General features: G+C 28.7%; 1 protein-coding gene and 1 pseudogene across 1 annotated transcript; both read left to right on the forward strand.

Annotated features, from left to right (window-relative positions):
- Positions 1 to 351: 351 nt before the first annotated feature.
- LOC145112392 (uncharacterized) lies at positions 352 to 1,354 on the forward strand. The gene has a single exon (XM_079048558.1). It carries the CDS (start codon positions 387 to 389, stop codon positions 1,080 to 1,082), a length of 696 nt encoding a protein of 231 aa, XP_078904684.1. The 5' UTR covers positions 352 to 386; the 3' UTR covers positions 1,083 to 1,354.
- A 6,721-nt stretch (positions 1,355 to 8,075) lies between these two features.
- Positions 8,076 to 20,753, forward strand: LOC145114044 (flotillin-like protein 4; annotated as a pseudogene).
- Positions 20,754 to 24,606: the final 3,853 nt, after the last annotated feature.

A 24,606-nucleotide genomic window follows, 5' to 3' on the forward strand; every position in this document is an offset into this window, starting at 1 on the left:
TGCATAGCCATATCACTCCATTTAAACTAACATAGTAAAAATACATTATATTTTAAGAAAAACTAATAAACATTACACAAACAACATAAATAAATAAATATAAATAAATAATTAATAGTGCATAGTCAAAATGGGGCCCACGTCTTGGGCTTATGCCATCTAATTACGTTTTCCGTCACTCGGCGTCCACACGCCACGTCATCATATAACAACTCAAATCCTCGTGATCATCAGAGCCCAGATCACGGTGGTCCCACCGGAAGCAAATCTTAACCGTCGATTGAGTATTAGATGTAAAAGGTTAAGCAGGGTCTCGTTGTACCTGATAATTACCTTTTTCTGCAACAATATAATCTCCGAGTCAAGAGTGCATTCATGTATATCTGATGGAACCGAATGGTGTTGCTAGCTACCGTCATCGGCGGTCACCTTCTTCCGACAGGTTCCTCGGTGTGTTCTCGCCGCCTTCATCTTCCGGCGTCATCTCTGGTGGATCGTCTGCTGCAGGAGACGATTTCAGTGAAGATGACGTGTTCTGGACAGGGGATTTCGCCGAACAGAAGCGCCAACCGGGAGATCCGGTCAAGGGAAACAACTGGAACCCTACCGGTAACCATCAGCCGTTCCGGCATCAGGATAAGTTCGGCATTCTGGCTGCATTGCCGGAGGATAACGGCCGTAAACCTAACAATCGCCCTGTTCTGAACCGAAGAAACCCTACTATCTCTTCTCCAACGACCCCTGCTCCATCATCCTCGCGGTTAATTCCCTCGATTCCAAGGCCTAATAAGCTAGATAGAGATATGTCGCAGTCTATGCCGCTGAAGTTTCAACAATCGGCTCCGGTGAATGTTCCGATGTTCGCGAGGAAGCCAAGGACCGGCGGCGAACTTGCTGACGTTGACATCGGAGAGGATGACGAAGAAGAAATGCTTCCGCCGCACGAGATCGTAGCGAGAGGTTCATCCAAGTCGCCGCATACGACTTTTTCAGTTCTGGAAGGCGCTGGAAGAACGCTGAAAGGGAGGGATCTGCGATTAGTTCGTAATGCCGTGTGGCGAAAAACAGGTTTCCTTGACTGAATTTTGATTACTAGTAGTTTGTTTGTTGCCTGAATCCTGATGCCCTTTTGGACTGTGAAGTTGAAGTTTTTATCGAAGCTTTTGCAGTCTTCATATAAATAGCAAGTAGAGTAAAGCCGGGCATATATCATATCCTTTGTTTTTTGGGTAATCCATGAAGTTTAATGTTGAATCTGTTCAACATAGTAAGATTTGCTAGGAGTTATCTAGTGTAATTTATGTTGGTTTTAATGTGCATAAAATCTGGCAATGAATCAATGATGTTTGCTTCATTTCATGCGCTTCTGGATGATTCTACAAAAGTTCAGTTTCATCTTTATAGATTGTCTTGTCTTAAATCTTTAACTGTTTGGAGTAGCAATCAATGGATCATATATACTAAAAGCCAATTCCAGTTGTTTTCTGAAGTTAAGGAAAAGAACATTTTGAATCTGGAAGCCCAAATTTTCTGATAGATTTTATCGTATCCAGATCTACTTCCCTTGGTGGAATATTTAGAAGCTTCGGTTTGAAATAGCAGATTAACATTTTTTGTTAACAAATTTTAAGTTTGGTTTGATTCAATTGTTGTTTGTCTTTTAGATATTTTGCAAGTCCTGACATTAAGTTCTAAATTGTATCATTTTTAGCACTCAGGTTTGTTTTTTCCGCATAATAGGGACGTTACAGAACAGATTGTGATGTGTTTGGCATACATTAGACTTTGTAACAAACCGGAATGTTTTTGACATATATTGGACTTTGTAACATACTATAATGTGTTTGACATATATTGGACTATAATGTGTTTGACATATATTTAGTCTATGTGTTTGACATATATTGGACTAAAATGAGACCATGGTCAATGAGACAAAAGTTACTGAAAATGACCCTGTAAAGTTTGCCGGATCCACCCTCAATCACAATCTTTTGGGTTCAATCTTGCTATATGTGCTTGAATGTGATGTAAACTTAAAATTCTAACATTTGGTTTTGAAATGTTCCACAAATCATATTGTAATATTATATTAACATTCTATAAATATGACCACTTTACAATAGTTAATTATCGACTTAATTGCAAATTTAAAAAATTGATTTTTAATGGTAAATATTAAGTTAACATTCTATAAATATGACCATTTTGCTATAGTTAATTATTGACTTAATTGCAAATTTGGTCGTGATTTGTCAAAAATTGTGATTTTGGTCAAAAATGTTTTGGAATTGTATCCAAAATAAGTTTTTTTTTGTTGTATTTTTTGTCCATTTCAAAATTGAATATATTTGAAATGATATTTTTGTCCCTTTTTTTTCAAATTTTTTTTACTTTACTATTTATTTAATTAAAAAAAACAAAATATAAACCCCACCCACCTACATCCATCTTCCTAGACACACACCCATATATATATATATATATATATATATATATATATATATATATATATATATATATATATATACTAGTTGTGAATCTCATGTATTACATTTATTTATTCAAAAAAAAAAATAATAAACAAACATGGAGATCTAACAATTTAGAAATTTTAAATTTATAAGAAAAAAATAAAATATTTAATTATTAAAATTGAAGTGCTTATTTATCTTTTAAATTTAAACTAATAATTTAAATAAATAAAGAACTAAAATAGTTGGATTCAATTTAGAAATTTAGAAATTATAAGGAAAATTGCATTAATAAATTAGATATACATTTATTATTATATTTATTACATTTAAATCTTATATGGAATTTAATAAAATGAAAAAAAAACCACAAAATGACACATGAATAAAATTTAATCTAAATATACCACAAAATTGTATGTGACATAATGTATAAGAGGATGACAAGTTGCAAAAAAAACTTTCATTTATTAGAGAGTATATATATATATATATATATATATATATATATATATATATATATATATATATATATATATATATATATATATATACAGAGAGAGAGAGATGTAGGTTCAAATGTTTCCCACATCTATTGTGTGCTAGAATGCACCAATAGGAATTTAGTATTAATTATACGTATATTAAATGTTATCCATACTTATAACTCATTTTTATGGAAACTAATTAAATTCATCATGAATGTCAACAATATTATTCTTTCAGAATGAATTCATATCTAGAAGAATGAGAGTGTATTCCAGCAGAATGAGAGTCTCGTTCTTCATATTCCATGCTACTTTATTGTATTTTAAGTGATTGAGTCCTTAAACAAAATACGAACGCATATATAAAAATCTAGATGCGAATTCATTCTAAAAGAATGTTATTGCTGACATTAATGACGGATTTAATTAGTTTCCATAAAAAGAGAATTATAATTATGGATATCATTTAATATTATATAATTATGGAAATCATTTAATATCTATATTTATTTAATTAAATAATTATTTAATTTACTAAATTCCTATTGGTGAATTCTAGCACACAATAAATGTAAGAAACAAAATAACCTAGCCCTATATATATATATATATATATATATATATATATATATATATATATATGTATATATATATATATATATATATATATATATACACACACACACTATACACACACAAGTAGAATCAAACGAGAATACCTAAAATGTTGATAACACGAGACCATTTAAATACTTAGATCTAAGGTTATTATTAAACGGACGATCTATAAAAAAAATTCTAAAACTAATGGTATTAAAGTGTAACTTTTAAATGATCAGATGGGCATAATAGGATTTGCAACTTTACCTATTTCCAATAATTTTTCACCCTCTCACCTCTCACCTCTTTCATTTCATCTTTCTCGTATCTATATTCCCCCTTCTCTCTTCTCTCTCTCTAGGGTTTCATAATAAAGCCGCCTCCATCGTATACAAACTACCATGCAGATCTGTTCAGCATCATCACCTCAGGCCGCAGCCACCATCGTCGTACCCATCATCGGTGACACCAGAAGAGGCGCCGATGAGACCAGATGAAGCGCCTCCTTATGTTGCCTTTCTCTCGATTCTAGGGCTACGAATATACACAGATACGCAAGAGTAAAAACGAAAAGAAACACTTCTGCACTTCGTGTTCTTCGTTCTTAGTTTCTAGACCAAGACCTACAAGTCAGTTATTGGCAAAACGAGTACTCTTTAAGATCCATCAAGTAATCAACCTTATTGGTTATTTGATTATCCAATTCCTGATTTTGAATACGAGAGTCTTTGGTTCCCTACTTTTTACTTAGTGGATTTCTGATTATGAAGTTTTCAAGTTTCGATTTCTGAAATGTGAAGACTAAAGTTTGATTTCTGATTCTGAAAACCAATATGAATATTGCTATTTTTTTGCTAATCTGATTCGAAATGAACGATACTTTTAGCCCATTTTGCTTATTTTTGAACTTTACTTTTTGCTCATTTGTTTTTGAATTCGTTTTTTGTTTTTAATTGTAGCTTTCTGTAAGTTCTTTAAGGTTCTTGTACCATTTGAATGTGACATTTGTGTTTTTTTTTCTTTTTTTGTGAGAACGAGAGCAAAAAATGATTTTTTTTCTTGATTAAGTTATAATCTTTAGTGACTAAAAGAAGCAATGCTTTTTAAGTTTAATCATTAAGAAGGTTTACTTCTTGAGTCTATAAGATGTTTTAGGATTGTGCTTTATTGATTTACGCATATTTGTTATTTTTTGTTTGATTTTTAATATAGATTTAGTTCTTATGGATGATTAAAGTCGTTCTTTATTCATTTCATATTAAGTGTGTATTTGGTTAATGAGTTAAGCACTTTGTTGACAAATAATACAAAAAAATTCTTTAATTTCTTGTAGATCGACCGAGTTGATACGGATGACCTAAATGATTATAAGGATGAAATATGAATGCACATGGACAACAACTTGGAAGGAGCTGAAATTTATTTATATTAAGACATCGTAATTTTTCATTTGTGATTACAATTGTATTCATATATGATTGTAAATGTGTTTTGTTTATTTATTTATTGCAAAATTGATGTTTTATCTTTAATTTGTGCTCTATTCATTTAAGATTACAAATGTATTAAATTTTTATTTTTATATTGTGCTCTATTCATTCACGATTATATTTGTATTCATTAAAAACTATAATATTTTATATTTATGAATGAAAATGTGCATTCATATATGAATACATGGTCTCAAAGTGATTTTAATCATTAACTACAGTTTTGTCAATATAAATATACAAAGTCAAATTCTAATATAATCATTTATGATTGATAGTTTAGTTTTTTTATTCATTTACGATTGACGTATAATTTACATGAAATTGGAGAAAAAAATTGATTTTTTAAGAAACTTTTATTTTTTTCAGTTTTTAAAATAACTTTTGGTAAATATTTTTTTTATATTCCACTAATAAGAAAAATAAAAAATCGAACATATATATATATATATATATATATATATATATATATATATATATATATATATATATATATATATATATATTGTTTTTTCGTAACTGATCCTAAATTTAGGGGAATTTGATTGTATTTTATTTTATTTTAATTTAATTAAAATACATTTACTAATATGCCCTTATATATTGATTGGTGCAGAACTGTTCTCACGTTCTCAGTCTTTTAGATGATCTCATTTGATCTTTACCTTATATATATATATATATATATATATATATATATATATATATATATATATATAATGTATGGTCTATTAGCATGACCTAGACCACTCTAGCGTGCCAGCCTTGCTGGGGACTCCCCCGCCGGCCCGGCCTGGCGCTCCCTGGCCTGGCTCTCCCTTGCCAACCTTGCTGGGGACTCCCTTTCCAGCCTTGTTGGGGACTCTCCTGCCGGCCCGGCCTGGCGCTCCCTTACCGGCCTTTCCTGGTGCGCGCCCACCAGCCTTGCCTGGTGCGCGCTCGCCAGCCCCGCCCGACGCCTCCGGGCGGCCTCGCCCAGCTCCTTGCTAGTTGGGCCTGAATTGGGCTGGCCCAAGGCCTGACCTAATTCCCCTTGACCTAATTGTCCCCTATATAATGAATAGTACCTCCTCCATGGAGGGGGATCCTTCCCTTTGGCTCAGCCGCCACCCTAGACACTGGCCGGGTGGCTCAGCCGCCACCCTCCGCCGTCAACCACCATACACCACCAGCACCAAGATGGTTCTCTCTAGTTAAGGAGAACCATCTCAGATCTACCAGATGATCTAACTTGACCGTCGGAGTCCGCTCCCGGGGCACAGTCCCTGGGACGGCTCTAACGGCCTTGTCTGTTGTGACCTCGCAGATCCGTCTCCGTCTACGGTTTTGGTCCAAAAAGGTTTTATGGTGCACCAGTGGCCCAATTTTGGATACATTGTGCGGATTTGGTCCTTATGTCCTTAACTTTAACAGGCATGTTAACTTTTTTAAAATGACTATTTTACACTCAGGGACCATTTCTGCAATTGAGTCTTTTTACCAAACCATAGAGACCATTTCTACATATCTTCTTTTTAACTTTATCGAAGTATTATAAATTAGTTTTTTTTTTAAATTAAAATTTTTAATTTCTTTTTTATTGGATTAATTCTTTTTATTGGATTATTATATATTAATAAATATTGAATTTAATATATAATATTTAATATATTAATAATATTATTTTATTGGAGTATTGATTTCTTTTAATTAATTCTTTCTTAATTTCTTTTTTATTGGATTATTATATATTAATAAATTTATTTTAATATTTTATATATATATATATATATATATATATATATATATATATATATTAATGAATATTACTTTATGAGATTATTAACTTCTTTTAGTTATTTTTTTAAATTTCTATTGTATTAATTCTTTTTTGTCGGACCGAGTTTTCAGACATATTTTGGACAAAATTACCATTTTCAGACCGAGTGATACCGGTGATGTTGTCCAAAATATGCTATCTTTTATATATTTAAAATAAATTAGAAGAGGTGGGTTTTTGGGCATTGTTCTTGAAATTTTGTTGGATTAATTTCTTTTAGTTAATTTCTTTTTTAAAACTTTTTTTATTATATGAATTATTTTTTTTAATTGTTATAAATGAATAAATATTATTTTAAATATATAATATTAATGTATTAATCAATATTATTTTATCGGATTATTGATATTTATAATTATTTTTTATTATTTATTTAAATTATTGTACATTAGTAAACAGAAAATTAAGTAATCTAAAAACATTTTAATGTGTATTTGAAGAAAATAACCAATTTTTAGCAAAAATAAGCACTTCGTCCAGAATGGGCATTCCGGACGATAGCATATTTTGGACAACACCACCACTATCTCTCGGTCCAAAAATTGTGGTTTTGTCCAAAATATGTCTCAAACTCGGTCCGACAAAAAAGGAATAATACAATAGAAATTAAAAAAATAACTAAAAGAAGTTAATAATCCCATAAAGTAATATTAATTCATATATACAAATATTTAATATTACAAATAATATTTATTAATATATAATAATCCAATAAATAAGAATTAATCCAATAAAAAAGAAATTAAAAAAGAATTAATTAAAAGAAATCAATACTCCAATAAATTAATATTATTAATATATAAAATATTATATATTAAAAATAATATTTATTAATATATAATAATCCAATAAAAAGAAATTAAATAAAATCAATTAAAAAAACTAATATATAATACTTCAATAAATTTAAAAAGAATATATGCAAAAATGGTCCCTATGGTTTGGTAAAAAGACTCAATTACATAAATGGTCCATTAGGGTAAAATAGTCATTTTAAAAAAGTTAACAATCAAACTGTTAAAGTTAACGACATAGGGACCAAATTCACACAATGTATCCAAAATTGGACAACTGGTGTACCACCAAACATTTTTGGACCAAAACCGCATAATTTTGACAACCACTGGGACTATTTTTGTAATTTTGTCGTGTAAGTATACCTGATTTTTGGGAGATAAACGGTAAGAAATCAAATGCGAGAAAAATGAAAGACAAAATTGCAAAAATGGTGCCTATGGTTGGCAAATTTATTTGTTTTTGGTCCAAAACGAAATGTTGGTGCACAACCGGTCCAAAATTGGATCTTTCTATTGTTTTTGGTCCCTATCAACATAAAAAGACTATTATACCCTTATATTTGTTTTTTTTTATTTTTTTATATTTATTCAAATGTTTTTCATTAATTAAAATTGAGAAAAAGATCTCTCTCTCTCTCTCTCTCTCTCTCTGTGTGTGGTGTTTCCATTCCACGAACATACCTAACAAATCAGATTAATGACCTTCACCCCAAAAATCATCCCCTTGATCCTAACCTTTGTCGCCATTTGGGTAAAATAGTCGGCGGTTCACAAATCTGCTTGTGGGTATCCACTCATGTGAGTTCCCTTCTTCCCCCTTCACTAAAAGTTGTCACCATTGAGAATCAAGCTAAGATTGATGTTTCTGAAGCTGGACAAGAGTATTTTTCGTATTTAAGGCAAAAAATCCAACAGGAGGCTGCAAATCAAGCTAAGATTGATGTTTCTGAAGCCAAGATGATGGTATTATGTTGCTTAGGTTTTGAATGGTAGATACTCAGTTTGTGATTCACGATTGATTGTTGTTTAAGGGTGAAATTGGATCCAAGCTTCGCCAAGGCCAGACACTTCAGAATGCAGTGAAGATAGACGCAGAGACGAAGATCATAACGACACAGAGACAAGGACAGGGGAAGAAGGAAGAGATAAAGGTGAAAACGGAGGTGAAGGTGTTTGAGAACCAGAGGGAGGCTAAAGTGGCTGAAGCAAATGCAGAGTTGGCAATGAAGAAGGTAAAGTGGTCCAAGGATTCAAAGGTTGAATTTCTATCTGTTTGACCTAAGCAAAGGTACAAGGCAACAAACATAACACAAATTAATCGAATACGATTAATCACCTATGTTTCACGAAATTGAATTTCTATCTGTTTGACCTAAACAAAGGTACAAGAGGCGAATTAGGAGCTTTACAGAAAGCAGAAGGCAACTGAAGCAATTCTGTACGAGAAGGAGAAACAAGCGGAGGCTCAGAAGGCAATGGCGGAGGTGATACTCTACTCCCGCCAACAGTCGCCAACGGCGAATTATATGCAAAACAGAAGGAGGCAGAGGGACTTGTTGCTCTTGCTCAAGCTCAAGGTACTTACATACGCACACTTTCGGGTGCCATGGGAGGTAACTATGGAGCTTTAAGAGATTATTTGATGATCAATGGAGGAATGTATCAAGAAATCGCCAAGATTAATGGGGAGGCAGTTAAGGGTTTGCAACCAAAGATTAGCATCTGGACCTGGACAAGAGTATTTTTCGTATTTAGGGCAAGAGAGAGAGAGAGAGAGGGGGAGGAGGGTAGGGTGGTGTTATTTTCTTTTTATTTTTTTTTAATGAAAATAGTAATAAAAAGATAAAAATAAATAAAAAAGAATTATCAAAGGGCATATTCGTCATTTCAGGCTGGGTCTGGACTAAAAACACACAAAAATGCAACCATAGGAACAAAAACCACACAAGGTATCTAAAATTGGACTGGCGGTGCACCAACATTTCGTTTTGGACCAAACTACAGAATTTTGCCAACCATAGGGACCATTTTTGCAATTTTATCAAAATGAAATCAACAAGAATCGGAATGTAATCATTGCTGCATAATTTTTTGTTATGTTTTTTACATTTTGATATTTTCTGTAATCTCATATTTTATGTATATATATTTTTCAAATCTAGAATAAAGCTTTTGGCTATGAAATCTGTTATTTTGAGAGGGGAGGTATGTGGAGCAAAGTTATTTGTTTTAAAATAATTAGGAATGTGATTAGGATTAACTCTTACCTATATTGTGAAAATCTAAATCTAAAATAAATAATAAGCGCGTGTATATATATATATATATATATATATATATATATATATATATATATATATATATATATATATATATATATATATATATATATATATATATATATATATGGAAAAAGTGAATATACCATTAAGGGTATATAAACTTAGGTACCCAAACTCATCATAATATGTCGTTTTGTTTGATATATTCATTATAATGTTCTTAAACTTCAACCATAACTTGATTACTTTGAAGATTTTTGAAATTTCACTACTATTTTCCTCTTAAATCACATCTTTTTGTCGAACGTCTACTAGGCTATATATATTATAGTTGAAAATGTAAATTACGTAAGAGGAAGATAAATATGAAATTTATAAAATTTTTAGACGTAAATCAAGTTAGAAGTTGAATTATAAGAACATCGGACAATTACAATGTATATATGATAGAAAACGACGTGTGTGTATATAATTGCAACAAAGAAGCAAAAATAAGACAAAATATGTCAAAATATGTATCGAACTGAGGCACTTGTGAAACAAATTTCAAGATATCATTTTATAGGGATAATCGGCTATTTATTTATTTAAGACATGTCTTTATTTAATAACAATCATATTTGAATGACAAAATTGCAAAAATGGTCCCTGTGGTTTGTATATTTTTGTGGGTAAGGTCCAAAAAAAGTTTATTAGCAAAAAAGGTCCTTATTTGGTGGTTTTGTTGTGGTTTTGGTCCCTACCTCGTTAAGTTTAACAGTCTGACTGTTAACTTTTGGCTAATGACAGATTTACCCCTGAGACCATATTTGCAGTTTTATCTTTTTATCAAACTACAAGGACCAATTATGTAATTTTTCTTTTTCATTTTATTGAATTATTGTATATTAATTACTTTAATTATTTTTTTATAACTTTTTTCTTATTGTATTATTTTTTTATTGGATTATTATATATTAATAAATATTATTTTTAATATATTATATTTATATGTTAATAAATATTATTTTATTTGATTTTTAATTTTTTTTAAATTTTCTTTATTGCATTAATTCTTTTTTATTAGATTATTATATATTAATAAATATTATTTTTAACATATAATGTGTAGCTATTAGTAAGTGTTACTTTATTGGATTATTAATTTCATTTAATTAGTTTTTTATTAATTTTTTTATTGCGTTAATTCTTTTTATTGAATTATTAACTTAAACTTATTATTTTTCTTTATAATAAATAATATTTTTTAATTTTTTTAATTTTCTTTTAATTTCTTTCTTTGTTGTTTCAAATAAAAATACCAAAAAATCTCACCCACCCACCTATCCTAATTTATTTTAAATATTTGGAAGATAACATATTTTGGACAACACCACCACCATCACTCAGTCACAACAAACCACTTTCGGGCAGTCTCCAATAGATAAATATTATATGTATATAATTTCAGTAATTATTCACGAAGTGAGATCATTGTGTGTATTTTAGTTTTTGTGTATTCACATATACCTAAATTTGTTATATATTTCAATAAACTTATGATTTTAACTTATGATTTTGACATATATAATTTCCCTAAAAATATTTCAAGATGAATTACCAAATCTGAGTATTCGTTACTCGGCGGTCGGCCGAACGAGTACCGAATAACGAGTTTTACAACCTTGCCACCCCCTGTAGTGGCTATGGTGGTTTGAAAACCCTCGATCTATCATTGTCGTCATCGATGGCGGTATTTGTAATGAATATTCGGCTGGAGGTTGTATGTTTTCTGGAGTTTATTGCACATTGTGTGGGTAGTCGACTGCAAGGCCGTTCCAAACATATTTTGGGCCCAGGGCGAAAGAAAAAAATTGAGCCCTTAAATACACAATAGTCATCAAGTTTTTTTTTTTTTTTTTTTTTTTTAATAATAACTAAATAGTTGAAAGAAAATTACTTGTACTATCTTCTAAATATAACAATTTCCATAAAAAAAAATTGGGTCCTTTTAAAAGATAGGCCCTGGACGGTCGCCCCTATCGCCCACCCTCTGGGACTGGCCTGATCGACTGGTGTAGTTTTCGTTGAGAATGGCCGACTGTAGTCGATGATCGACGATTTCCAGCGAGATGATACGACGACGCAAGGTGGTAAAAAGCAACGAATGGAGGAGCTGACCAGGAGTGTTTGGATCGGACCTCCTCGTGGTTGTAGTAGAATATGGTCAACTTAGTGGCAGATATAGAGGATTCCGACGAATATAATATAATATAATAAAATAATATTTATCTGTTGGAGACGGGCCAATAGTGGTTTGTTGTGACTGAGCGATGGTGGTGGTGTTGTCCAAAATATGTTATCTTCCAAATATTTAAAATAAATTAGGAAATGTGGGCTGGGTGAGATTTTTTGGTATTTTTATTTAAACAATAAAGAAAGAAATTAAAAGAAAATAAAAACAATTAAAAAAAATATTATTTATTATAAATAAAAATAATAAATTTTAAATTAATAATCCAATAAAAAGAATTAACGCAATAAAAATTAAAAAAAAGTAATTAAATGAAATTAATAATCCAATAAAGTAACACTTACTAATAGATACATATTATATGTTAAAAATAATATTTATTAATATATAATAATCCAATAAAAAAGAATTAATGCAATAAAGCAGAAATTCAAAAAAATTTTAATTAAAAAAATTAATAATCAAATATATAAATATTTATTAATATATAAATATAATATATTAAAAATAATATTTATCAATATATAATAATCCAATAAAAAATAATACAATAAGAAAAAAGTTATAAAAAAATTAATTAAAATAATTAATATACAATAATTCAATAAAATGAAAAAGAAAAATTGCATAATTGGTCCTTGTAGTTTGGTAAAAAGATAAAACTGCAGAAATGGTCCCAGGGGTAAAATTTTCATTTGCCAAAAGTTAACAGCCATGTTGTTAAACTTAACGAGGTAGGGACTAAAACCACAACAAAACCACCAAATATGGACCTTTTTTGCTAATAAACTTTTTTTGGACCTTACCCACAGAAATTGACAAACCACAGGGACCATTTTTGCAATTTTGTCTATTTGAATTGTTTTAGTGGAATATCATGCCATATTAAAAACATGTTTTATTTTGTTTGACGATAATATTTAAGTTAATTTGGTGGAATATATATATATATATATATATATATATATATATATATATATATAAGAGAGAGAGAGTGTTAGGTTCATTTGAGACCAATGATATTTTGTGAGACATGGGCACAACATCTTAGCCTTTGATCAAAACTAATCTGTTGTCTCATAAAGAAAGTGATTAACACTAATTAATGTACTAGATTAGATAATTAGGAGCAGATTAGTCATTAGGTTAAATATAACATCTTCACCAGATCTGGTAGATTATTAGCGTCATATTCACATCATCAAGAACCTATTCTTCTGCTTTGATTCTTCTTCCAAAATCATTACTCCTATGCGATCGATATTCCTTAATATTCATATTAATGTAATCAATCTTCATCTCCTAAAATATTCACTTCTTTCTACTGGATCGTCCTGGTATTTGAGATCACCATTCACTGGTCGATCATTGATCCTAACCTGTCAAAATCACAAGCATTAAATTTACGCTTTTTGTGATTTTGGAGTTCATCTTCTTCATTCTTCTACATTTTCATGTAATAATCTAATTGGTTGAGGTTGATTTCATTTGGCTATTGGTGCAGAACTGTTCTCACGTTCTCAGTCTTTTAGATGATCTCATTTGATCTTTACCTTATATATATATATATATATATATATATATATATATATATATATATATATATATATATATATATATATATATATATATATATATATATAATGTATGGTCTATTAGCATTACCTAGACCACTCTAGCGTGCCAGCCCTGCCTGGTGCGCTCCCGCTAGCATCGCTGGGGACTCCCGTGTCAGCCTTGCTGGGGACTCCCCCGCAGGCCCGGCCTGGCGCTCCCTGGCCTGGCTCTCCCTTGCCAGCCTTGCTGGGGACTCCCTTGCCAGCCTTGCTGGGGACTCTCCTGCCGGCCCGGCCTGGCGCTCCCTTACCGGCCTTTCCTGGTGCGCGCCCGCCAGCCTTGCCTGGTGCGCGCTCGCCAGCCCCGCCCGACGCCTCCGGGCGGCCTCGCCCAGCTCCTTGCTAGCTGGGCCTGAATTGGGCTGGCCCAAGGCCTGACTTAATTCCCCTTGACCTAATTGTCCCCTATATAATGAATAGTACCTCCTCCATGGAAGGGGATCCTCCCCTTTGGCTCAGCCGCCACCCTAGACTCTGGCCGGGTGGCCCAGCCGCCACCCTCCGCCGTCAACCACCATACACCACCAGCACCAAGATGGTTCTCTCTAGCTAAGGAGAACCATCTCAGATCTACCAGATGATCTAACTTGACCGTCGGAGTCCGCTCCCGGGGCACAGTCCCTGGGACGGCTCTAACGGCCTTGTCTGTTGTGACCTCGCAGATCCGTCTCCGTCTACGGTTTTGGTCCAAAAAGGTTTTATGGTGCACCAGTGGCCCAATTTTGGATACCTTGTGCGGATTTGGTCCTGATGTCCTTAACTTTAACAGGCCTGTTAACGTTTTTAAAATGACTATTTTACCCTCAGGGACCATTTCTGCAATTGAGTTTTTTTACCAAACCATAGAGACCATTTCTACATATCTTCTTTTTAACTTTATCGAAGTATTATAAATTAGTTTTTTTTTTTAAATTAAATTTTTTTATTTCTTTTTTATTGGATTAATTCTTTTTATTGGATTATTATATATTAATAAATATTGTATTTAATATATAATATTTAATATATTAATAATATTATTTTATTGGAGTATTGATTTCTTTTAATTAATTCTTTCTTAATTTCTTTTTTATTGGATTACTATATATTAATAAATTTATTTTAATATTAAATATATATATATATATATATATATATATATATATATATATATATATATATATATTAATGAATATTACTTTATGAGATTATTAACTTCTTTTAGTTATTTTTTTAAATTTCTATTGTATTAATTCTTTTTTGTCGGACCGAGTTTTGAGACATATTTTGGACAAAATTACCATTTTCAGACCGAGTGATACCGATGATGTTGTCCAAAATATGTTATCTTTTATATATTTAAAATAAATTAGAAGAGGTGGGTTTTTGGGCATTGTTCTTGAAATTTTGTTGGATTAATTTCTTTTAGTTAATTTCTTTTTTAAAACTTTTTTTATTATATTAATTATTTTTTTAATTGTTATAAATGAATAAATATTATTTTAAATATATAATATTAATGTATTAATCAATATTATTTTATCGGATTATTGATATTTATAATTATTTGTTATTATTTATTTAAATTATTGTACATTAGTAAACAGAAAATTAAGTAATCTAACAACATTTTAATGTGTATTTGAAGAAAATAACCAATTTTTAGCAAAAATAACCACTTCGTCCAGAATGGGCATTCCGGACGATAGCATATTTTGGACAACACCACCACTATCTCGCGGTCCAAAAATTGTGGTTTTGTCCAAAATATGTCTCAAACTCGGTCCGACAAAAAAGGAATAATACAATAGAAATTAAAAAAAATAACTAAAAGAAGTTAATAATCCCATAAAGTAATATTAATTCATATATACAAATATTTAATATTACAAATAATATTTATTAATATATAATAATCCAATAAATAAGAATTAATCCAATAAAAAAGAAATTAAAAAAGAATTAATTAAAAGAAATCAATACTCCAATAAATTAATATTATTAATATATAAAATATTATATATTAAAAATAATATTTATTAATATATAATAATCCAATAAAAAGAAATTAAATAAAATCAATTAAAAAAACTAGGAATGTGAGGGGAGGTATGTGGAGCAAAGTTATTTGTTTTAAAATAATTAGGAATGTGATTAGGATTAACTCTTACCTATATTGTGAAAATCTAAATCTAAAATAAATAATAAGCGCATATATATATATATATATATATATATATATATATATATATATATATATATATATATATATATATATATGAAAAAAGTGAATATACCATTAAGGGTATATAAGCTTAGGTACCCAAACTCATCATAATATGTCGTTTTGTTTGATATATTCATTATAATGTTCTTAAACTTTAACCATAACTTGATTACTTTGAAGATTTTCGAAATTCCACTACTATTTTCCTCTTAAATCACATCTTTTTGTCGAACGTCTACTAGGCTATATATATTATAGTTGAAAATGTAAATTACGTAAGAGGAAGATAAATATGAAATTTATAAAAATTTTGGACGTAAATCAAGTTAGAAGTTGAATTATAAGAACATCGGACAATTACAATGTGTATATGATAGAAAACGACGTGTGTGTATATAATTGCAATAAAGAAGCAAAAATAAGACAAAATATGTCAAAATATGTATCGAACTGAGGCACTTGTGAAACAAATTTCAAGATATCATTTTATAGGGATAATCGGCTATTTATTTATTTAAGACATGTCTTTATTTAATAACAATCATATTTGAATGACAAAATTGCAAAAATGGTCCCTGTGGTTTGTCAATTTTTGTGGGTAAGGTCCAAAAAAAGTTTATTAGCAAAAAAGGTCATTATTTGGTGGTTTTGTTGTGGTTTTGGTCCCTACCTCGTTAAGTTTAACAGTCTGACTGTTAACTTTTGGCTAATGACAGATTTACCCCTGGGACCATATTTGCAGTTTTATCTTTTTATCAAACTACAAGGACCAATTATGTAATTTTTCTTTTTCATTTTATTGATATATTGTATATTAATTATTTTAATTATTTTTTTATAACTTTTTTCTTATTGTATTATTTTTTTATTGGATTATTATATATTAATAAATATTATTTTTAATATATTATATTTATATGTTAATAAATATTATTTTATTTGATTTTTAATTTTTTTAAATTTTCTTTATTGCAATAATTCTTTTTTATTGGATTATTATATATTAATAAATATTATTTTTAACATATAATATGTATCTCTTAGTAAGTGTTACTTTATTGGATTATTAATTTCATTTAATTAGTTTTTTATTAATTTTTTTATTGCGTTAATTCTTTTTATTGAATTATTAACTTAAATTTATTATTTTTCTTTATAATAAATAATATTTTTTAATTTTTTTAATTTTCTTTTAATTTCTTTCTTTATTGTTTCAAATAAAAATACCAAAAAATCTCACCCACCTACCTATCCTATATTATTTTAAATATTTGGAAGATAACATATTTTGGACAACACCACCACCATCACTCAGTCACAACAAACCACTTTCGGGCAGTCTCCAATAGATAAATATTATATGTATATAATTTCAGTAATTATTCACGAAGTGAGATCATTGTGTGTATTTTAGTTTTTGTGTATTCACATATACCTAAATTTGTTATATATTTCAATAAACTTATGATTTTAACTTATGATTTTGACATATATAATTTCCCTAAAAATATTTCAAGATGAATTACCAAATCTGAGTATTCGTTACTCGGCGGTCGGCCGAACGAGTACCGAATAACGAGTTTTACAACCTTGCCACCCCCTGTAGTGGCTATGGTGGTTTGAAAACCCTCGATCTATCATTGTCGTCATCGATGGCGGTATTTGTAATGAATATTCGGCTGGAGGTTGTATGTTTTCTGGAGTTTATTGCACATTGTGTGGGTAGTCGACTGCAAGGCCGTTCCAAACATATTTTGGGCCCAGGGCGAAAGAAAAAAATTGAGCCCTTAAATACACAATAGTCATCAAGTTTTTTTTTTTTTTTTTTTTTTTTTTTAATAATAACTAAATAGTTGAAAGAAAATTACTTGTACTATCTTCTAAATATAACAATTTCCATAAAAAAAAATTGGGTCCTTTTAAAAGATAGGCCCTGGACGGTCGCCCCTATCGCCCACCCTCTGGGACTGGCCTGATCGACTGGTGTAGTTTTCGTTGAGAATGGCCGACTGTAGTCGATGATCGACGATTTCCAGCGAGATGATACGACGACGCAAGGTGGTAAAAAGCAACGAATGGAGGAGCTGACCAGGAGTGTTTGGATCGGACCTCCTCGTGGTTGTAGTAGAATATGGTCAACTTAGTGGCAGATATAGAGGATTCCGACGAATATAATATAATATAATAAAATAATATTTATCTGTTGGAGACGGGCCAATAGTGGTTTGTTGTGACTGAGCGATGGTGGTGGTGTTGTCCAAAATATGTTATCTTCCAAATATTTAAAATAAATTAGGAAATGTGGGCTGGGTGAGATTTTTTGGTATTTTTATTTAAACAATAAAGAAAGAAATTAAAAGAAAATAAAAACAATTAAAAAAAATATTATTTATTATAAATAAAAATAATAAATTTTAAATTAATAATCCAATAAAAAGAATTAACGCAATAAAAATTAAAAAAAAGTAATTAAATGAAATTAATAATCCAATAAAGTAACACTTACTAATAGATACATATTATATGTTAAAAATAATATTTATTAATATATAATAATCCAATAAAAAAGAATTAATGCAATAAAGCAGAAATTCAAAAAAAATTTAATTAAAAAAATTAATAATCAAATATATAAATATTTATTAATATATAAATATAATATATTAAAAATAATATTTATCAATATATAATAATCCAATAAAAAATAATACAATAAGAAAAAAGTTATAAAAAAATTAATTAAAATAATTAATATACAATAATTCAATAAAATGAAAAAGAAAAATTGCATAATTGGTCCTTGTAGTTTGGTAAAAAGATAAAACTGCAGAAATGGTCCCAGGGGTAAAATTTTTATTTGCCAAAAGTTAACAGCCATGTTGTTAAACTTAACGAAGTAAGGACTAAAACCACAACAAAACCACCAAATATGGACCTTTTTTGCTAATAAACTTTTTTTGGACCTTACCCACAGAAATTGACAAACCACAGGGACCATTTTTGCAATTTTGTCTATTTGAATTGTTTTAGTGGAATATCATGCCATATTAAAAACATGTTTTATTTTGTTTGACGATAATATTTAAGTTAATTTGGTGGAATATATATATATATATATATATATATATATATATATATATATATATATATATATATATATATATATATATATATATATAGAGAGAGAGAGAGAGTTAGGTTCATTTGAGACCAATGATATTTTGTGAGACATGGGCACAACATCTTAGCCTTTGATCAAAACTAATCTGTTGTCTCATAAAGAAAGTGATTAACACTAATTAATGTACTAGATTAGATAATTAGTAGCAGATTAGTCATTAGGTTAAATATAACATCTTCACCAGATCTGGTAGATTATTAGCGTCATATTCACATCATCAAGAACCTACTCTTCTGCTTTGATTCTTCTTCCAAAATCATTACTCCTATGCGATCGATATTCCTTAATATTCATATTCATGTAATCAATCTTCATCTCCTAAAATATTCACTTCTTTCTACTGGATCGTCCTGGTATTTGAGATCACCATTCACTGGTCGATCATTGATCCTAACCTGTCAAAATCACAAGCATTAAATTTACGATTTTTGTGATTTTGGAGTTCATCTTCTTCATTCTTCTACATTTTCATGTAATAATCTAATTGGTTGAGGTTGATTTTCATTTATCTACATTAGCAATTCATCAAAATATTGTGATTAACTTTTAGCTCTGTGATCATCAATTTTCATCCAAGGTAGAGGTTCAAGTGTTTAGTGATTTATGTTAATGTTCATCTTCAACAACTGTTTACGCTCTTTCAAGCTGTGATTTATCATTCTGTATTGTGATTTCATCAATTGCTCAAGGTTTGAATTTTCATCACTTTCATTGTTACTTCTGTTTAACCTAGAACAACAAGATTCAAATTTTAATGTTACTTGCATGTATCATATTATGTGTTTGACCTATTAGCATAAAATGATTTAATCTTCATGTGATTAGAGATTCCCCAATTCATCTAAGTCTGATTCGTTATTTTAGAAATCAATCATCATACTGATTGATTGAATCTGTTTAACCTAGAACACAAGTTAACCTAGAATATGTTATTTAAGAATACATCATTTGTTTCAAGGTTTAATTTTGTAATTTTATTCAATCAATATGTTTTTCAACAATTTGTTGTATGTTTTAATGTTTGTTTTTCATTAACATCATCTTGTTGATAAGTTCATGTTACTAAATCAGATAGTAGAATTACGACTGCAAAAAATATTTTGTTTTGCATAGGGCGGGATTGCCAATGTACTTTCATTTATTAACCAATATAAGGTATGTACAAAGCATTTTGCAATTTATCTGTAAAACTGATAAGGTATGTACAAAGCAATTATTATTCTTGAGAAAATTCTCTTAAAACTATACTTGAATTCCTCATTGATAAAAATCCTGAATGAACAAAGAGTCTGATGTATCATTCCTCATTCCCACAACAAAAGACTTTTTTTTAAGAATATAAATATATTTCCAAAATATGAGTCACATTTGGTCTAAAACAATGTCATGTTGACTACTCTTACTAATTTACCATATTTTTGTTAAATATATGTTTTTTTCTTCAAACACAGAATGTTGGTGATGTCTTTTTAGCAAAGTTTTGTTTGAATATGCTCTTGTTAACTTGCAGGAAATGGTTGTGCTAAAGAAAATATTGGATGATCTTAAATATGTTTCTAGAATATGATCATTACCATAGTTTTTTTTAAATCTTTTTATCCTTAAAACAAAAAAGGTTCGATATGTCTCTTTTAGCAATATTGATTATTCTTGTGCAGTAAAGGGTTGTATGGAAAAATATTATTAGATTTAGATTATTTTTTACCAATATTTACATTGTGTGTTGTATGATCAATTACATTACATAATACATTATTATGATGTATTATCAATTACATTTTCTATGACACGTTGACTTCATTTTCAAATCTTTGATTATGTAATCCATACTCGATTCTAACAATTCTTTAATTTCTGGTTGCAAAGAGTTTTTGCTGATAAAACAAAACTTGAAAGGAACTTAAATATTACAAGCTAGAAGTTTTCAACTGCAAGTGTCGATTTTAATGAATGTGTAATAGATTTTATAAGTTGCCATCATGTGAAAGAGTTTTATGGTAAAAACTTAAAATGTGGTTTTCAAATTATCAGTGTTTTTCTACTCATCAGGATCTTTTAATTTAGTTTCATAGACTCTTTTGACCTTCGATTTTGCCATTCTACTAAATTTATCTACATAAACAAAATTAATGTTGATATTCATAATTCAATAACAATATTATGAAAGTTATACCTTAATAAACAACACATTAATAATTAAATTAACAACATTCTTATTGCATTAATTTTCAATTTTAGAATATTACATATTCTAAAATCAGAATGACACCTAATTTCAGAATATTTCACATTACCTCATTGTTAATCAAGTACTATCACAATACTTCACAAAAAGATTCAAAAAAAGTTGTTTCCAACAAAAATAAAATGTCTAAAATCGTATATTACATATTATTTAACAAAAATATTTGAAGCAAGTTGTCTCCAACAAATTCAGAATGTCTAAAATGATAATATGACACATAATGTCATAATATTTCACATTACTTCATAGTATATCAAACACTATCAGAACATTACAGGTTACTTCGGCAAAATGATTAAAACAAGTAATTTCTAACAAAATAATTCGTCAAATCAGAATATTTATAATATCAAGTTATTAAACACATATTTAATATATTAGAATCTTACATTATATAAGTTCATTTTACACATTACAATAAATTTTATAATATTACACTTTAATATCAAAATATTACATACAATTTCGTATTATTACATCTAAATAGCAAAATACTAAATATTGAACATTTAGAATAACTAGAATAATAGCATGTTAATGAGTGTTAAAAAGTCTAAGTTTAATTAGACATTGTTCTATTAGAATATTCTACATAGAAGTCAAAAAATCTTCGAGCATTATAATATTAGAATATTGTTCATGTAACTTATGAAAACAGGCAACATATTATTATGTATATATAAATTAATTTAAAACTCAATTAATATATGGAAGGTCTTATTAACATTACACACTATCCATACAATATGTTGAAGGTGTCATAAAATTACTATATTAGAATATTATACATATGTATATTAATTTTAAAATATTTACTATTCTAAAAAATCATTACCTATAGCGTATGAAAACGGAGAATACATAAATTTATTCTACTAGAATATTCTACATATACATAAATTTATAATAATATTCTATCAGAATATTCTATTGATAACCATGATGTCGTAACAATAACATATTAAATATAAGTTCATTTTACACGTTACAACATAATTTTAGAATATTATTTTTTAATATTAGAATACTACACATAATTTCATAATATTAAATTTTAACAACACAAAATTACTCTATTCGAATATTCTATATATACAGACACCTATAATGTTATTCTAAAATAATATTTTATTGACAACCATGATGTCCTAATAAGAAAAAAAAATTAAAATGTATCATTCAAAGTAAATATGATTTTCTTTTATCATTATTAACATATAAATCTTATTCTAAATTTTTACAAATAATATTTCCAACCATACATAGTGTTCAACTAAATATTGACCGGTCATTTAACCATTCAAAAAATAACGATTGTCCATACACACTTTGTTTATAATACATAAACTATAAAAAAGAAAATGTATGAATATCATTCACAACCACATATTTCCAAACTTCCGATACATCTACTTTTATATCCCTTTCAATGCGTTCTTTGCATCAATCCATTCCATCATTGTCTTGCTTCGAGTTTCTTTATGAAGATTTCCAAATTCATTTGCTTCATTTTCTTATTTGATCTGCATCAAAACATATACCAAACTTTGTTAATACAAAAAATAAAATAAATTCATTGTTTGCACAACCTAATTTAAAATCATATATACAATTTTATACATTTTCAAAATGATCTACATCATGAAAAGTAGAATATAACACTTGATAATAAGTTAACTTAGAATATTACAAGTCAAATATGCATATATATATATATATATATATATATATATATATATATATATATATATATTATCACACTTAATGCTACACCTTTGTCATTTCTTTCACATTCTGACTGTGAGCTATGTATCATTAATTTTCTTAATTTTAGTATCAACAACACGTTTTGATATTGACTGAGTCATTCTTGTCATTTGATCTACATCAAAACATATACCATACTTTATTAGAAAAAACTAGAAAATTCACATTAAGTACCATAAACTAAAATTATTCAACACATTATGCTCTTTACTTGGTCATTCTTGTTAACTGATATGCATCAAAATATATACAATACTTATATCAGAAACATTCACGTTACATACCATAAATTAGAATAATTCATGAACTTGATATATATAAGCACTTAACTAACTAGAATATTGATATCATAAAGCCTAAACTACAAAATTTTAATATTAATCAACATCATTTCACTCTACTAATAAAGTATGACATGAATTGTTCCTTGGATTATACATAAGTTATGATAAAAGAAAACCTAGAATATTAGAATATTATACATACAAACATTAATTTTACACCATAAAGTAAGACCAATATATGAGTACATGAATTAGCTTTGACTTATCAAATTAGAAAGTAAAGTTTGATTGATCTGTAAAATAACATCTTAAACTAAATTATGAACTAACATATGACTTATCAAATTAGAATACCAAGAATATCAACTCATCAAACACAATTTTACTAAATTATTTTTACAAGATCATCTAATTAATCAAACAAAATAACACCTGAAATCAAATTAGGAAGTAACATTTGACTTACGAAGTTAGAATTCCTAGAATATCAAGTTATTAAAAACTATTTTACTAAATTTTTACTATATCATCTAATTAATCAAACAAAATAACTTTTGGAACCAAATTAAGAAGCAACATTTGACTTATAAACTCAGAATACCTAGAATATCAAGTTATCAAACACTATTTTACTCAATTTTTATTAGATCATCTAAAAAATTAGAAAAACTAACTTCTAAAATCAATTCATATACTAAATACCTGAAATATTATTTAGATTCAAATCAGAATCAGATCACATTACTGTAATTTGATAATATCGACGATATAAAATCGGAATCAGAATCATGAGACTCAAAATCAGATTATTATTAGCTTTCTAGGGTTTTAGCTGTAGAATCTGAATCAAAATATGTTGAAGAAGTCGTTCATGATGATAGATGTTGGGTAAGAAAGCTAGAAAACGAAGTATTTGAGTCGGATTCAAGGTAGATCAGTAAGATTCAGATTTAGGGTTTTTGCTGCAATTTCTAGATAAATATATAGATTTCTCGGGTTTTATGGAATAAAATTGAGAAGATTGTTGATGATTTGGATCGATATCAGGTTTGTGTGGAATAAGATGAGAGAAATTTGGATCTAGAAGCATTTTTAGGAGGAAGATGAAAGAAAACGTCATGGAG

This window comes from Lactuca virosa, chromosome 5, assembly GCF_052849685.1.
Source record: "Lactuca virosa cultivar CGN04683 chromosome 5, Lactuca_virosa_CGN04683_v6, whole genome shotgun sequence".
NCBI lineage: Eukaryota > Viridiplantae > Streptophyta > Magnoliopsida > Asterales > Asteraceae > Lactuca > Lactuca virosa.